Raw genomic sequence first — 17,998 nt, 5'->3', positions numbered from 1 at the left:
TATATATATTCCGACAAGAGGGAACCGTATTATTTGCATTTAAAAGTAATTTGCAATCGCAGTGTGATTTCACAAACGGCCTGCCATACCCTCCACTCCCCACAACTCGTCGATCATGTGGCACACCGTGCGCTCGGGAGTGACTTCAAGAATTCAATGTCACACCAAAAACTTTTTCAAAGTCGTAAAAAGATTGTTAAACATACGCATCTCTCATTTTCAGAACGCATGCACACTAAACATGTGTGCGTGTTTGACTCGCGTCGATGATTAATGCAGTTAAGACAGCTGCTTGATAAGCGAGTTCAGTGCGAGAAAGTGATACGTAGCTTTCCTCGCTAGCAGCCTGCATCGAATTGTGACGTTCAAGTGAGCTAGCTGCCTACTAGCTTCCTATATCTCAAGTGGATGACCACGCTACGCAATCACGCTTCAGCATAGTTTCGTGGAAACTGTCAAAAAACCAACGCGAACATGAGGTCAGATAGAGCTAAAAAAAAAAAAAAAAAAAAAAGTACGATTGGCACTAGAAGCCAGCCGCCATCTTGTGCTCTTATCAAAGATCTGACATCGCCATAACAACGGTCTGCGTTTGGAAAGAAGCTAGCAACCACTTTTCATCACACGACACGCTCGACGGATTTCACGTTTCACCATAAAACGCACCAGCACACGCATGTAATCAACATAAAAACTACATGATCACTTCTGAGATGTTTTCACCTGTATTTCCCGGCGTTGTCCTGAATAGTCGATAAAGTTTATTCCCTTTGATCCCGCTTGTTGTTGTTGACTCCGGTTGCTTGGCTCTTGTCGCCAGGACTACCGTGACTATGGCGCCTAGCCTTCACCGGGGCAACTGTTGCTACCCTCCATACATTGTGCCGCCCCTTCTCAAATGCTGATTGGCTTACACGTGAGGCGGTTCTAACGTCAGTGCAGTATTCGCTTTCTGATTGGTGGATAGGTTCTGTCTATAACTTTCACAGAGGCCTGGCATTAAATCGCCACTTGTGGTGCTGTAATTCTTTTGTAAATTGCACACTGTTGATTGATTAAATCTGAAATTATTTTTTCTTGTCTAGTCATAATCTTTATTTAGTCAGAGTTGGTGTGAAGATGTTATTTAAAATAAATCCATACACAAATGATCAAATTCTCAGTATTATATGCAAGGTTGCACACTATACATTTTACGCTGAGCTCTTGGGACACAAATTACTTTAAAATCCAGCAGCAGAGTGGACAATTACTTGGTAAGTTGCAAAAGGCTGCAGAGGTACTCAATTCATGAATCTCATGCTGTTCCATTTGCTTCTAATCAACCAGCGCGTGTTCTTGTCTTGAGAGAGCACTTCCAGTTCCTGTTTGTGCTTTTTCCATTTGAGATTAGCTTTGATGCTGCTTTGTAAAAATACATCAAGAACCAGGATCAGAGGTATGGAGCCTTATTATCTTGCAGATAGCACATAATTGTGAAATCAAAAATGACACATACATACAAAAAACCCTCAATAAACATGAAAAAAGGTGCATTGATTACATCAGACCAAACCAACTTTTTGTCCTTATGGTGATGCCCAATCCTGAAGCCATTTCCTATATTTCTGAACAAAACAATAATAAGGACAGAGTATCTTGTGTGTGTCACCAGCTTATGGCATCGTGGGGATTTTTAGGCTGAATGGATTGTAATCTCCATCCAAAGTGGAACAGATATCGACGAGGAGACAATGCTGATGACATACGGCACAACCTGACTGATGTCAGGGACTGAAAGGCCAGCTGAAGGTCACAGGTGATTGGATTACAGAGAGTTCTGTTGACACCAGTTCTCGCATCATCCTTTTTCTGCCAGCATTGTTGCCCCTAAAGGTTACCAGTTTTATCTCTGAGGATGCTGATAAGTGGAAGTGAGGCTCTGAAGCCTTTAAAAAGTGATGAGACCATCCAAAAAAAATAAATAAAAATCCTGCGCCACAGAGACATTCATTCTGTCAGCATGTTGAAAGGAGCCCTGTTGACATTAGGCCTGTTCTTGGTATTTGTGCACCTTGCACAGTGTACCGACGGTCATTCCTCATTTTATGGGGTAAAACTGTGCGGAAGAGAGTTCATACGAGCCGTCATTTTCACATGTGGTGGTTCTCGCTGGAAAAGAAGCACGGAAGACTCAGGTAAGATAATAAAAATTCACTTTGAATTTATGGCTATTTTCATCATTCAAATTCAGATCTTCTTTACTGTCCCTAAAAGGGAAACAATTGCATTGACAATCATAGCAAAAAGAAAGAAACAAACAAAAACAACAACCAGTAATCAATAAAATAGTAAAACAATGTTTAAAGTAGTTTATTAAGAGGAATAAAAATCGATAGAAAACCAAACAAAAATAACAGCAACAAGAAAAGATAAAGAAAGTTCAAAGTGAAAATTAAACATCTGATGTAATTGCACATGTAATGAATGTGCAAGTATTTCTTTGACTCCCTTTCTTGGGGAGGAGGTATATTTTTTTTGAAAGAAGAATAAATTATAAAAAGGGACCAATCATTTGGCCAGAGAACAAAATTGACCAGTTTTTCTTGAATGGCAATCTACTGGTCAAATAGTTAAAAATCTGATCATTTTCCCCCTATTCATTAAATATACCAAAACTAATAATTTTCCTTCTAAAACCTCATCAAACAAAACAACAACCTGCAAGTGCTGTGGGCATGTGGCTTGATTCAATACATTGGGGTAAATCTTGCATTTCTTTATTTTTAGTTGGACTAAAAACTACTACTTCCATCAAATTTGCAGCTCTAGCCTTAAATAAAACCTTCAATCTGTACCAGCCAGGATAAACATCATCAGCTCATCTCTAACAAGTTCCTTGAAAAGCTTTCTGCAAGCCTTTCCTGTCACTGCAACGCATCGCGCAATGCTGCTGTTCACCGGCTTTTTAACAGGCACCAATCACAAAATTGGACAGACATTTTTGCTTTGTAAAAGATCGAGATGAAAGGAGATTGTACAGAATGTCCCACTTGATTATGTGACACTTCTTTAGAATAAAACCACTGAAGCATTTTTTTTTTCCATTAAATGTTTTCAATTTGCACACAAAACAAAATACCTGAAGGGTCATTTTTGTAGATTGCAGGAATGTTGTAGTTACCCTGGATCAGGTTTTTGTTAGTCACTGTCTTGAAGAACCTACCATAATCAGTCATTTCTACAGCTAAAAAGAAATGACTGATGTAGGAAGAAAATGATTGATATGTCCTTAATTAATTAGTAATTAACTAGTTAAAGGGTTAACTAGTTTGATATTTTTCTTCCTGAGTGAAACACTTGATGTGAAAAGAAACTAAATTTAACTGGTTTGGAAAGCAGCCACGTGAAATGTTTCATGTTACTCAGCTTTAGTTTTACGTTAGTCACTCAGACTGGAAGTGCTTTTGCTCTCAACAAACATCTCAATTATTAAAAGATTCTTGCAACATCTATCTGTGTGGCTGTGTAACGTCAAAGCGGATTATTTGCATAATCCGCTTTGACGTTCTTGATTTGTTTTAAGATGGTTTTAGTTCGCTTTAGTCTTGAATCCTCTTGGGAATGTCGATGCCTTCAGCCACAGGACCAACTAACTAACCTGGATTTAGAATAAACGAAAACACTAAGATAGCCATCTACTGCAGGTGAAATAGGAACCGCTTATAAAATTTTAAGAGAGACAAAGGAAGTGGATGCTGCATGATTCTATAAAGTCTGTCACAACTTGATGGCTAACTTCTCCATCCTGTAGCGGACTGACTCACTATAACTGTGCCATCAGCAAATTTCAGGAAATTCCTGAGTGTGGCAACTTTTGCTGTCGTTAAAATATAAAAACACACAAAAGCAGAAAAAAATAACACTCTCCCTGTAGAGAGCCAGTGACCAACATCACCGTGCTTTGTGATGTCAAACCAGGATTTTGATACATGTTCTCCTTTTAATCAGGCCTTATTGGTGAGGAAATCCTGGATCCGTGGCGGGCGAATCTAGTCCCTCAGCTTTCTGAGCAAGATCCTGCTAATTCCCAAGCACTGAAAGATCAAGTGATGAATGCTGTTGGGTTCAGCCGCTCAGCTCGCTCTCCGCTCTCAGAGGAATTGCTGGAGGCTCTGCGGGGGGCAGGCAGGAAAGGACGGGAAGTAGAGTTCGGACTGTCCAACGCTTGCTGCAAGTGGGGCTGCAGCAAGAGTGAGATCAGCTCTCTTTGCTGAAGATGATTTACCCTCCTTAACTGACTGACATGCAGATTTTTTTTTAAAACTCCGTGTTAAAACTAATGATTTTCCATATATTCATGAAAAAAATGTTACTGTGACTGTCATATGCTGAAAAAGTGTTTAATAAAGCTTTGAGTTATTGATTTAGAATCTGTTCCTTTGAAAAGAACAAATGTGATATTTCATGCAATTAAAGGTGTTTCCACTTACACAAAATCTTGTTTCACAAACGGTGTTGTCGAGGATTTCAAAATAAAGGAAGGAGTGATGACAATACAGAGAAGACGTAAATGAGTTTAGAAAAGACACAATTTGTTATGAAATATAATTTTGTCCTGCAAGTCACAACTCGGGTGCCTTTTATTATTGCAGATTTGTTGTGTGCTTCAATAAGCTCCTTGTGTTTTCCTACCTTTATTTTTAAACAGGAGCACCTCAAGTAAGAAGAACATAAGAAATCATTCAACTGATCTGAAGTATTAAGTGAAATCCTGCCTTTTATGTATGAATTTGTGCTTTCAGGGACAATTCTAGAGATGCCAGTATGCAATAACCAGTCAAGCAAAAACAAAGAACAAACCCTTGTTTTAAATAAGAAAACAAGGTATCACATAATAGCATCATTAAAGCAAAATATACATGCTTAAATACAAAGTGTGATTATTAATTATTAGTATATTTATTATAAATGAATATTTGTCTAATTTGTCTAGTTTATTTCATCCAAATGAGCATCAAACCAATACCTGTTGCATGTAGATGTTAATCAGGTTTGAACTACGGTAATCAGAACCTGGCGCCATCTAGTGGCCAAGAGTAAAGCTCAAAAGAAGTCATATACAGTATTCACGAAATTAAACGCGCAGCGTATTTTTGTACCAAAAAGATACATTTTAAAAACCGAACAGCCACACTTACAATAAGAAAAAGGCAGTTATTTTAAAACATGTCTTACTGCGTAATCACCTGGTTCAGCTCTGTTGTCTACGGAAGCCGGCAGGAATCAAACAGGTCACCCGGCTTGATCGCAAGGCATGCAATCTCTGTCATACACAAGCTAGCGTAACAAATACACAGACCTAAAGAGACTACAGCTTTTTTTTTACACAGCCACACAGATAGATGCGATATTTTGTTTAATGTTAGTTTTTTACAGCGTGACTGCACTCTTTTCCGTACAAATATAAAACCAGCATACCGGAGTAACCAGGTAAAATCTTTCGCGCTACTTTCATACAGATGCTAGCTAGACATGCTACATGTTCTAGCTTTGGGTTGATGTCCGGTTGTTTATATCATGCACATGAAAGCCTTTCTGTCATTGGTGTTAATTACACGTTCAGATATACAGTACAGTGGCCGGGAATATGTGTAATTTACCCCTTATAGCCGTTCAGAACTAGTGAATACGCATTTTAACCCATGTTGACGTTAAGCTAGCTTGCTAGCTGTCTCAGAGACATTGCGCCGTCTGGGCCTCATGGAGAAAACACTCCACAGCTCTTAGTTTATAACTTATTAGAACTTACCGAAGCTAATTAACCGTAGTTTAGCACTCGCTTGTATTATTTTTGGGATTCATACATCAGAAAACAGGAAATGCTCCTAGCCACTCATGCTATCAAACCGGGTTCTCGATAGTATTTACAGCCTATTTTCATTTTTTGAGTATTTCAAAAGCCAGTTTCTGTTTGAGGCAGATAATATAACGGAGTGGCTTCCTTGTTTTCTACGTACAGATGTGAGTGAGAGCACTTAGAGGCGTTGTTGTCGTGCCTTTCAGACAGCTCATCAATGTGTTATCTTCACAGGATGGAGTGGCAGCCAGACGAACAGGGTCTGCAGCAAGTGCTTCAGCTGCTCAAAGATTCCCAGTCCCCAGACACAGCCACTCAGAGAGCTGTGCAAGAAGTATCCTTACCTCTCAGTCTGTGCGGAAATTTAACCATGTCTAAATGGATGCCTGGTGTAAAGCTGCTTTGCGGTGTTGCCTCACTGCAAAATGTTTGGTGCAAACCCAAGCTGGACCTTTTCAGAATGGAGTTTGCATGTTTTGTGTGCAGGCACTCCAGCATCTCCCAAAAACCCAGGGTTTCTATGTAAGCTGGAAAAGTATGGAATTTGATTCAAGTATTTTCGAGGTCTGAATTAGTATGGAAAAAGAAATGTAATCATTTAACTGTGCAGTGAGACATATATTTTATCATATGTACATTTATTAAATTGCCTTTTTCATGGCTAAAGTGATTGAAATCTCTGGAAGTTGGAGTCTGGAAAAGTCTAGAACTTGGATATGTCAAATGTGCCAAGTGTAAAAATAGGTAACATATGTTAAGTGTATACATGTTTATTTATCCTATGTCTCTTTCATGGATCCCAGTAATTTGCCTCAGCACCACTCTTGAGTAAGATTTATCAAACATAGAAGATGCATACATAGCAAACAGAGGCCTAAAGGTGCATTCACACCAGCCCTGTTAATTCTGCTTTCATCTAATTTTAGTTTATCTAGAAAGTCTGATTTGTTTGGGGAAGTGGGAATCGTACTCTGATGCAGACCAAAAAGGCAAACTCTGGTCCACCTAAAAACCTAGATCTCAGCTTGGGTGAAGTGAACTCTGGTGCAGTTTGAATGCATTTGAATGCCAAGTGGACCAGAGGCTTTAACAAAAGCAGAAAGTGGACTACTGCACAGGCAATTCTTGGTAAATTCACCAAAACATGCGCAAGACTCCTATGCCAGAGGGAGAGATGGTTTGTGGTCTTTTACCAAGACTAAAGAGAAATACAACCGTTAAAATCAGACACTACTCTGTTTTTGTTTGCATTTCACGAAGAATGAAGTTGTGCTCATGTCTTCAGAAGTTTTTGTGTTGTTTCCTTCAGTGGTTCTTGGTGCAGCGCCACCACAGGCGATGGAGGGAACCGGTTTTTCAAAGGGTTTAGTTTGTTTGACAGTGTGATGTGAAAGCGAACCGCACCAGCTGAAAACGTAATGAATGTTGCCACTTTGGTCCTCAATCGAACAGAGTTTACCGGACTGTGAGGCGTGAAAACACCCATCATTAGATGAGGGTGTGAGGATGTTTGTGCCAAATGTGGATGGTTGGACTCCTTAACCGATGCCCCAGAAACTGGAGCAGCTTAACCAGTTCCCTGACTTCAACAACTATCTCATCTTTGTCCTCACCAGCCTCAAGTCTGAGGGTATGATTGAGTTAAAAAAAAAAAACATTCAATTGTCAATATTGCCGACCTTTCTTTTCAGCGGTTATAGCGTCATGCTAATATTTCAAGTTCTGTATCTAACATCCTGCTTCTCGCACGGTAAAACGCTGTTTCATCCTCTCTCTCTGAAGACGAACCCACTCGCTCTCTCAGTGGTCTGATTTTGAAGAACAATGTGAAGGCTCACTACCAGAACTTCCCCCCTAACGTGGCTGACTTCATCAAACGAGAATGCCTCAACAACATCGGAGATCCGTCGCCACTTATCAGAGCTACAATTGGTGAGGGTGTGGCAGAAAGGGGGAAGGTGGGAGGGGTGGGAGAAAACCAAAAAGAAGAAGCGTTACCCTGTAGTGATTGTGAGTCAGTCTGCCATGTGGGAGGCTGACTTGTTACACAGAAAAGTTGCTGTGTGGGTGCTCAAAACAGTGTTTTGCAGATGTTTATAGCTGTAGAAGGCTGTGTTGTGTTAAATAATCCAGAACTTTCAGCTGCAGGTTTATTTAATTTTTGTCTTCTTCGTCATGAAGGGATTTTGATCACAACCATAGCCTCTAAAGGAGAGCTGCAGACTTGGCCGGAGCTCTTGCCTCAACTTTGCAATCTGCTCAACTCTGAGGACTACAACACCTGCGAGGTACGGCCTCCGCACGACTTACTGGGACCGGTTTCTGATTGTTCATTTGATTTGATCACTCTGGTTTCCACGTTCTTTCAGGGTTCTTTTGGAGCGCTGCAGAAAATCTGCGAGGATTCGTCCGAGCTGTTGGACAGCGACGCTCTGAACAGACCCCTCAACATCATGATCCCCAAGTTTCTCCAGTTCTTTAAGCACTGCAGCCCCAAGATCAGGTTGGTAAACCTCTGTTGTTTTTCCTGTCGTGCCCCTTCTCCTTTATTCAGTCTAATTTAAGTAAGCTCTTGGTTTGGTTTTCCTTTAGGTCCCATGCTATCGCTTGTGTGAACCAGTTCATCATTGGACGAGCTCAAGCTCTGATGGATAACATTGATACTTTTATTGAGGTGAGGGATACAAACATTTCATCTGGCTCGTTCTGCAGAGTAGAGCGTTTTAGCTGAACTTAGTGTTGAACTGAAGAGTTGATTTAACTTTTGGAAGACACAATCCTGATTTAATATACTCGGATTCATATTTATTGAACGGTTTTAGAAAACGAAAGCGGTGAAAGAGTTGCTGCTGTCTGTATGAACAGAAAAAAAACAACATATTTTAAGTATTCTAAGCAAATCTAAGATGGCAAAGAGGCCAAGCAGAGCATATGAAATAGCTTTTTTATCGTGCTGCTGAATTAAAAACACGACTTCAGGCTTGTTGTTTCAAGATRTCTAGAGAATGCTGTTAAGAAATATCCAGAATGTTATTAAAAAACTTCAGAAAATCAAAAAAAATTACAGGAACCCTGGACATTGCATAAAACGTTTACCTTGACTAATGTGGGGGAACGCAGCAGATTAGGTTCCACATTACCCCAAACCTTATTTTACCGTCTTCTTCTCCAGCTCCTCCTTCACTTAATCCATTCATCCTTCTTCTTCTCTCCTTTCGCAGAGTCTGTTTGCCCTGGCCGGCGACGAAGACAGTGAGGTGAGGAAGAACGTCTGCAGGGCTCTGGTCATGCTGCTGGAAGTTCGCATCGACCGCCTCATCCCACACATGCACAGCATCATCCAGGTGAGGCAACCATTGGATCTTCTGTCACCACCGCCATCGTAGATACGGTCCTCCTCCTCTTCCTCACCGCCAGCCATTATGTTTCTTTCTTTCTGCAGTACATGCTGCAGCGAACGCAGGACCCCGATGAGAACGTGGCTCTGGAAGCCTGCGAGTTCTGGCTCACTCTGGCTGAGCAGCCCATCTGTAAAGAGGCCCTGTCTGGACACTTGGTCCAGTAAGTCAAGATGTGCTGACAGATGGATTGAGGTAATGATGAAGGAGGAGCTCACCTGATTTAAATCCTTTTTTTTAATTTTTTTTTTTTAAGACTGATTCCTATCTTGGTGAACGGGATGAAATATTCAGAGATTGACATCATCCTCCTAAAAGTAAGCAGCTGTTGTTAAATCAAATGCTTCCTCCACACAAACTCTGCCCTTAGAAGAATCTAGTTTACTTCAAACTTAATCTTCATCGTTCTCCAGGGAGACGTCGAAGAGGACGAGACGATTCCTGACAGCGAGCAGGACATCAAGCCTCGCTTCCACAAGTCTCGCACCGTGACTCTGCAACACGAGGGTGGGGAGGGCGAGGAGGGCGAGGACATAGACGATGACGAGGATGATGACGACGACACGTTGTCTGACTGGAATCTTCGTAAGCTTTCACACCGGCTTTCTTTTGCTTTTCTTTGTTCGTTTGGGGAGGTGTGAACGTGCAGTCGAGTTCTGATGAGGACCAAAAAAAAGCTGAGGTCTGGTCCGCCTGAAAACCTAGATCTGAGTTCAGTTGAAGTGAGCTCTGGGGCGGTTCAAATGCATATTAATCCCAAGCGGACCAGAGTTTGCTCCAAAAGCAGGAAGCAGGCTATCGCGCAGGACAGTCTGGATAAAGAGAGAGAGAGGGAACATGTTTTCAAAGAGTTTGATTTGTTTGACTGTGCCGTGTGAAAGCACTGTTATCAAACGGGAATGATGACAGTGCGGTAACTTGTTACATTTTCACCAACTGAAAATGTAACAAGTGTTGTAATTTTGGTTCTCAATCGAACCGAGTCTACTGGAGTGTCAGGTGTGAAAATATTCTTAAACATCTGAAGTATGGAAAATATTTCTATTTCAAAACTTTTTACCTGTCCAGTTGTCTGTCTTCACTGTTTCTTGTTTTTTCTCCTCTGTTTTCATCCATTGTTAAAAAGGAATTACAGTAGGTTTGAATGACAAAATTCCTGATTTTCTCATTAGAAGCCCAAGTTATGTTAGATGTTACCATTAATTTTATTGGGTTTTATGGCATAGATCAATAAAACGTGGTGAATGACAGTGAAGAGGACAGCAGAAATTTTTCACCAGAAGTTTTTTTTTCTAATCTCGTCCGTCGGTCTCTGACTCCCAGGAAAATGCTCGGCTGCGGCCCTGGACGTTCTGGCCAACGTGTTTCGTGAGGAGCTGCTTCCACATCTCCTGCCTCTGCTCAAAGGCCTGCTGTTCCATCCTGACTGGGTCATCAAGGAGTCTGGCATCTTGGTGCTGGGCGCCATCGCTGAGGGTTAGACACAGACTCAAAAATCACATTAAAATATAAATTTTAACATAAAACAGGAAGAAATGTAAGCTCTCGTCCTCTTCAGGCTGCATGCAAGGAATGGTTCCCTACTTGCCAGAGCTGATTCCTCATCTCATCCAGTGCTTATGCGACAAGAAGGCTCTGGTGCGCTCCATCGCCTGCTGGACGCTGAGTCGCTACGCCCACTGGGTGGTCAGCCAGCCCCCCGACGCCCACCTCAAGCCCCTCATGACCGAGCTTCTCAAACGCATCCTGGATGGGAACAAAAGGGTGCAGGAGGCGGCGTGCAGGTGCGGCTCTCAGCTTTCCTCTGTGCTCTTCTTCACTTCCTGCTCAGTCATCTTCCTCACCCATATCCTGTTGGCCACAGTGCCTTCGCCACGCTGGAGGAGGAGGCGTGCACCGAGCTGGTGCCGTACCTCAGCTTCATCCTGGACACGCTGGTATTCGCTTTCGGGAAATATCAGCACAAGAACCTGCTGATCCTCTACGACGCTATAGGAACGCTGGCTGATTCTGTGGGACACCACCTCAACCAGCCTGTGAGCTCAGCGGTCACACACACGCACACACACACGCACACACACACACACACACACACACACACACACACACACACACACACACACACACACACACAGCTTGGGACTGAAACATTTTGCTTTTCTGGGTTTTTTTTATTTATTTATTTTTTTTTGAAGGAGTACATCCAGAAGCTGATGCCGCCTCTGATAGCCAAATGGAACGAGCTGAAGGACGAGGACAAAGACCTCTTTCCTCTGCTGGAGTGTCTGTCGTCGGTTGCCACGGCACTGCAGAGCGGCTTCCTCCCGTACTGCGAGCCTGTGTACCAACGCTGCGTGACCCTGGTCCAGAAAACGCTGGCTCAGGCCATGGTGAGCCGCGTCATAGCATTTTACCGAAACACGCTGGTTTTAATAGTCGGGATTCGTGTGGGTGCTTGAATTTCAATTAGGTTTTTTCAGGGTTTGGAACGTGCTTGAAATACTTGATATTCAAACTGCAGTTAAGTTATTAAGTCCATAATAGAGAATTGCAGCTGTCATTTTTGTTTCATTTCTGTTGTTTTTATCGGCAAAGTGTGGTGCTGGAAAAGTTTGGAAACTTACCTTGAAAGTGCTTGAAGTTTACTGGGTTAAAGCGTGTGAAGTATGTATAGTTGTATGAAATGAGACCCGCTGTGTTGGCGTTTCTCAGATGTACAGTCAGCAGCCAGACCAGTACGAAGCACCAGATAAGGACTTCATGATTGTGGCCCTGGACCTATTAAGCGGCTTGGCTGAGGGACTCGGGGGCCACGTCGACACGCTGGTGGCCCGCAGCAACATCATGACCCTGCTGTTCCAGTGCATGCAGGTGAGAGTGGATTTCATCACCTTCGCATCCCATCTAGTCTGAGAAAGCAGCTTCAGGTCTTTATTACGTGGAATTATGAAAAATGTGTTCATATCTTCCCTTTCTATAATTTTTATTACAGAAAAAGTGTTTAAACTCTTTCACATTTTGTCGCATTACAACCACAGCATTTTTTTGATTTGGGTTTTTATGTGAAAGACCAAAACAAATTGTTGGACACTTGTGAAGTAGGTGGTCTTTTGGGGCATCATTCGGCAGTGGTGGAGCAGGAACATACTCATAGTGGTGATCAGGATGGGACTGGTGTGATGGCCAACAATTAATTGGCACTAGGGCCACTTCGGAGAACAACATCCGTATTTTCCAAATAATTCACTAAATCTAGAAAATATTTTTTGGAAGCTGATAAATAAATGCCATCACCGCTGCCTCCAATTGTTTTGGAGGGGAACTGCTTGTTCTGGTGGTCTACTGGTGAGTTACCTCCATATTGGAACAACCAATTGCCTGACCGGGGGGTCCAATGATTGTCCAGGGGTTAGGGGCCATGGCCACCCCATAGGAACCCCCTGGCTCCGCCCCTGCATTTTGGGGTCTTGACCAAGCTCAGTCAAATAAAGCAGAGAGCATCTATCTGCCACAGATTCTTATGTAAATCTACATCCATCCATCTTGTTGAGATTTATTGATGCTCTAATTGAACAAACAAAGAAGAAAATAGTAAAACTAACAATCATGACAATGCCGACAGTTGTGGGAGGTTTTAAACTTTATTAATCGTAAGCTAATTGCAACAACGATAAATCATAATTCTTATCATGACAAGTAGCTCATCATGACAAATTATAAACAATATGATAAATGCCTACCGCTAGGTTCAAGGCACGTTGAAGGCTTTTGAGAAGGCAGTTTTATCCCCAGACTCGTTTACTTGGTGTAGAAAAATATACAACTGAGTTTTTCCAGATATACATATAGAAGCAGATAGACTGACCAGCCCTTCTCTATTCTGCAAGGTTGGTCCATTCATCCATTTATTGATCTGTCCACCATGCGTTTGTCCATCCATGATGTAAAAATATGTAGGAAACCTAGATATTTTAGCTCTGATCAGTCCCAGGTAGTCAGTGGATGTGCCATTAACCCATTTCAGGTCAGCAGATTTTGTTTATGTCGGCCTTTGTTTGTGTGTTTTTGTTTCAGGATACGATGCCTGAGGTGAGGCAGAGTTCATTTGCTCTGCTGGGTGACCTGACCAAGGCCTGCTTCCCTCACGTCAAACCGTGTATCGGTAATTATCCCCTTCTCTTCCTCCCTAACACCACACTCAGCTTATTAAAGGTGCTTGAGAACAACTTCACATAGTGGGTTTTTTGTGAAACGTGACCATAAAAAGTTAGGGAAAAAATTACACAAATCTGGATGATTTTTTTTTTTAATGACATCTTTGTCCTTTAGCTGAATTCATGCCGATCCTCGGGACAAATCTGAACCCAGAATTTATCTCCGTGTGCAACAACGCCACCTGGGCCATAGGGGAGATCTGCATGCAGATGGGTCAGTACCAGCATCTCGATGCTCCTAGTTTAAACTTTAGATATTGTGCGTCTGACCTTGTTCTTTCTTCTCCCATCAGGAGTGGAGATGCAGCCATACATAGCTATGGTTCTAAATCAGCTGGTTGAGATCATTAACCGACCCAACACACCCAAAACCCTGCTGGAAAACACAGGTGTGTAGACGTTTGCTCCTCATGCACTGCTCCCGGCTAACACCTTTGTTACTCGCTTAACGCCATCTGTGCTTGTGTTGCAGCCATCACCATCGGCAGACTGGGTTACGTTTGCCCTCAGGAGGTCGCCCCCATGCTGCCGCAGTTTATCCGACCCTGGTGGGACGCCTCGCTTTTCGCGTGTATCGCAGCTGTGGGAAAACGGTAGAAATCTGCTGCTCATTGCTCTCTTGTTGACGTCCTCCAGGTGCACGTCTCTCCGCAACATCCGAGACAACGAGGAGAAAGACTCTGCCTTCCGAGGGATTTGCATAATGATTGGTGTGAATCCCGGAGGCGTGGTGCAGGTGAGGCGTAGTCCGCTGCAGATGTACGCGTCGCCCAGTTACCGTCTGTCGAATTACACCTGCTGCACCTTTTTCTGATGCCCAGGATTTCATCTTCTTCTGTGACGCCGTGGCCTCCTGGGTGAACCCTAAGGATGATCTGAGAGACATGTTCTACAAGGTATGTAGCAGGATGACCCAGACAACATAAACCTCTGCAGATGAATAGGCCTGTCATAATAACACATTTCAGTGGTTTATTGTCCCAGAAATTATTGCAATGAACAGTAATATTGGCGCCTTGTCACCATTTTCAAGTCATATATTTAGGATAGTGTAAGAATGCAAGTTCCCTCGCTCACTAATAAACTTTAACTTTGTGCACAAAACTCCACACTGAACTGGAATACATTTCAAATATGTCAAATAAAACTTAGCAATCAAAAACAATAAATTAAAAAAGAAATAGGAACCACACTCAACCGAAACTTTAAATAAAATGCATTGTAAAATTTTTGTAAACAAAAAAATGTTAATAATCAAAATCTAAATTATCACGCTCATTTTAATTTTTTATTTGATTAAGCAGAGTGTCCACTCTTCCTTAAAAAGTCTTAAATTCATTAGAAACTATGTAAATTGACCTTAAACATGTTAGTCACAGGTCTTAAATTTCTTGCAGGACTATTTAACCTCATATATTCAATATAGTTTATTAACTGCAGAATAGTGGCCCTTGAGGACTGGAGTCTGACACCCATATGATATTTTTCTGTCAGTCAGTAGTTTGAGTCACACGCAGACGTCTTCATTGCTTTCTGTGACTTGAAGCTACTGCTAACTAGCTGCTAACATACAGTATATTTGCTAGGTAGCTATCTAGCTTTTTGCATTCATCTTGGGTAAGTGCAAATTTATTGCCAGTTTGCTGGACGAAGTTCGTCTTTGCCTGTACAACGCTATAGTCGTTCTGTGCAAAAAAGCTTCGCACTATTATGAGATCAAACTCACGAATCCATTCGCATGATTAGGTCTCATAATAGTCTGAAAAAGTCTGAGCTAATGAAACCTGCAGAAATGTTGTTAGATGATTAATTGCTTGTTGCTATAGGCTTATAACATCAACATAAGTTAAACATAAAAGGTGTTTCCCTTGTACCCTCGACATCGTTTGTTTATTTTATTTTTACATTTAATAATCCTAATTTAAATCTTTAAAGTCTCCTGAATACGTTCTCTTTGCTCACACATGTTGGATTTGCTGATGGTCTCCACAGATCCTTCATGGCTTCAAGGAGCAGGTCGGGGAGGAGAACTGGCAGCAGTTTTCAGAGCAATTCCCCCCACTGCTAAAGGAGAGACTGGCAGCCTGCTATGGCGTTTAGGTTCTCCACACCCACCCAATAGGTAAGCCACCACAAATCGAGCTAAAGTAAAGAAAAACTGCACCGTTGCTCCGTTAAAGTCTTCATGTTGTTTTGTGTTTTTTGTCTTCAGGTGAGCCAGCAGGAGGAGGGTGAATGGGAAACTCATCCATCTGTGTATTGCACGGCCCTGATCTGGGGGGAGGGAGAGGGACGCTTTTGGCCGCTCCCCCTGATGGACGGCCCCCACGCCCTATGTGTTTGTCCATAGAGGGAGGGTGCGCGGGTGGGAGGGAGGGACAGGGGGGACACCTCTAGATTAACTAGGCAGGGACCTGACACAGAAAAAAAAAACAACAACTAACTGGTAGGGACAGATAGAGGAGGAGGAGACCAGCTGGAAAAGAGAGCAGCACAGAGAAAAGTTCAGGGACAGACAGGGAGGGGATTCACTAACAAGGCAGGGACAGCAGGCGGGAGAAAAGCTTGTTTCCTGGCTGGAACGACAGGGAAAGTTAGGATTTTAATGGGATTCTTAAACTTAAACGAGTAGCTGGTTGCTCAACAGACGCTCAGACATTAAGTTGTACATGCAGTACCTGGGACAGACTGTGGGTGGCACTGTGGTTTAGACTTTTTACAGACCTACTACACGTAGCTAGGGACAGACAGGTAAAAAAAAAAAAACAACCTCTCTAATAACTTCATTTTTCTGGGGGAATAGGATTCAATATCAAATACTCCATCTGTGCTCCACCCGATTCTGCTTCTCTGTAAGATGATCTATCCTCATCCATGTTTCCTACCTTTCATTCTTACCAGAGTGCTGCTTTACAGAGCTATCATCTATCACACATATTGCTGTCTACATGTTTTTTTTCTACCTGATCAAACGAGACAGACAGAGAGAGGGAGAGCGTGGGGAAGACTTTTCCCACCGAAAAAATAAAACAACATTCCTCTGGGAAGGGGGGCTTAGGGCTAACGCTTCTGTTTTCTCACCTGAGCGGGAGGAAATCGTACAAAGAAAACGCATCCTTAGTTTCCAAGGTTCGGCTCAACGCATGCATGTTGCAAGTTTGTAAATCCTGATTTCGGCATTCTTTAACAGTGTGTGAAATGTGTATTGTTTTTATTTTTTTGTATTTGTTTTTGGACATGGTACCGAGCTAAAACTTGACTCCCCACCGCAATGTCCTTGGCACCTGTTGACTGTGACCAAGTGTTTGTGTGTGTATGTGTGTGTGCGCGCATGTGACTGAGTGTGTGTATGTGTCTGTCTACATTTGTGTTGATATCCATTTGATGCCATATTGATATCTTAAGTAAAATTGATTGGTTGTGATCTTTATAATGTTTTATAATTGGTCTTTTTTTTTTTCTTTTTTTTTTTGCTGCTACTGATGAGTTTTGTTTCTGTAGTGAACTGAAATTCACACACTTAACACAAAAATTGAATTGATGCTATATTCAGTGACTGTTAAGTTGTTTTTTTGCACTTTTTATTTTATTCAGTTTTTTTTTTATTTTATTATTTGTATGGTATATTTTTTTTAAACCTCACCCATATGATATGTCTTGACCCTAATGTCAGTGTTTGTCATACTGTGTTGCACTGTGAAATTAAGTGTCTTTGACTGGCAAAAATATCTCAATACTAAATGGCAAATAAAAGCAAATTTGTGAAACTGCGACTAATCCGCACTTTTACAATTACTAACCTTGCCATAATGTTGTGTGTGTGTGTGCGTGCGTGTGTGAGATCCTGCATGAAAGAGAGTGCATGAGATTTAGTATTTACCAATAAGCATGTTTGACGGAAGAGTGTGATAAGGTTAAAAGAAGGGATGTAGCCTGCCTCAGCGTAGTTTGTATGCATGCTCTGTCTTTCCACAGTAAAGATGTACAGTGCCTTGCAGAAGTATTTATACCTCTTCAATCTTTATCCATTTTGTCTGCAAACTACAAACTTTAGTGTATTTTAGTAGAACTTTTTGATAGCCCAACCCAAAGTGGCGCATAGGGATAGACATTTCTGTCCATTCTGCTCTGTAAAGTAGCTTGGTCTTAGACTGAATGGTTAGCAACAACCACAACTACTACTACTCAACTCGAAAATAAATTTCGAGTTGGGTTTAGGTCGGGACTACCCTGGTAAAAACCAGCACTTTGTTCTACACTTCGCTTCATCCAGAGGGTTGGGACTTGATTATTGAGAAGCACTTGCTTCCTGGAGGCGTGGAGTTTGTACCCAGTCGCTAACGTTTGTCCGTGACGTAGCCGTCCTCCACTGCAAAGAGAGAAGTGCCGAGCTGAACGAGGCAGCTGTTAATAGTGATTCAGTATTTAGAAGTGTGGCCAACACGGACTGAACGGCTCCGTTCACTTCCTCTGCTGCCATCGATAAAACTACAGACTACAATTCTGAAACAGCACAGAAAACTGACGTCATTGTTCACAACTTCTAC

The 17,998-nt window shown here is 42.0% G+C and overlaps 3 protein-coding genes across 5 annotated transcripts in view; 2 read left to right on the top strand and 1 right to left on the bottom strand.

The window, feature by feature from the left end:
* rfx1b (regulatory factor X, 1b (influences HLA class II expression)) overlaps window positions 1-883 on the bottom strand; it is a 15,945-nt gene extending 15,062 nt beyond the window's left edge. For 2 of the 3 annotated variants that reach the window (XM_008410631.2, XM_008410657.2), the window contains exon 1: window positions 724-882. The gene's annotated coding sequence lies outside the window, so the exon portion shown is untranslated. Of the gene's footprint in view, window positions 1-723 lie in introns of all 3 variants that reach the window. The other variant, XM_017307217.1, reaches the window with a different exon arrangement.
* A 422-nt stretch (window positions 884-1,305) lies between these two features.
* rln3b (relaxin 3b) lies at window positions 1,306-4,478 on the top strand. The gene is made up of 2 exons (XM_008410669.2): window positions 1,306-2,177; window positions 3,991-4,478. Exons 1-2 carry the CDS (start codon window positions 2,003-2,005, stop codon window positions 4,254-4,256), a joined length of 441 nt encoding a protein of 146 aa, XP_008408891.1. The 5' UTR covers window positions 1,306-2,002; the 3' UTR covers window positions 4,257-4,478.
* Window positions 4,479-5,175: 697 nt separating this feature from the next.
* Window positions 5,176-17,224, top strand: tnpo2b (transportin 2b). Its single transcript, XM_008410681.2, has 24 exons — window positions 5,176-5,472; window positions 6,074-6,173; window positions 7,394-7,469; window positions 7,622-7,771; window positions 8,021-8,127; window positions 8,209-8,342; window positions 8,432-8,513; window positions 9,061-9,183; window positions 9,282-9,400; window positions 9,494-9,554; window positions 9,651-9,822; window positions 10,561-10,713; window positions 10,796-11,021; window positions 11,102-11,273; window positions 11,433-11,627; window positions 11,950-12,108; window positions 13,312-13,399; window positions 13,567-13,665; window positions 13,745-13,840; window positions 13,924-13,999; window positions 14,088-14,187; window positions 14,273-14,347; window positions 15,444-15,573; window positions 15,664-17,224. The coding sequence occupies exons 2-23, from the start codon at window positions 6,075-6,077 to the stop codon at window positions 15,549-15,551; spliced, it is 2,670 nt and encodes an 889-aa protein (XP_008408903.1). The 5' UTR covers window positions 5,176-5,472; window position 6,074; the 3' UTR covers window positions 15,552-15,573; window positions 15,664-17,224.
* The last annotated feature ends 774 nt before the right edge of the window (window positions 17,225-17,998 follow it).

The sequence above is a fragment of the Poecilia reticulata genome, linkage group LG1, assembly GCF_000633615.1.
Source record: "Poecilia reticulata strain Guanapo linkage group LG1, Guppy_female_1.0+MT, whole genome shotgun sequence".
NCBI classification, from domain to species: domain Eukaryota; kingdom Metazoa; phylum Chordata; class Actinopteri; order Cyprinodontiformes; family Poeciliidae; genus Poecilia; species Poecilia reticulata.
The sequence above is the reverse complement of the archived record's forward strand: the minus strand, read 5'-3'. Positions and strand labels throughout refer to the sequence as shown.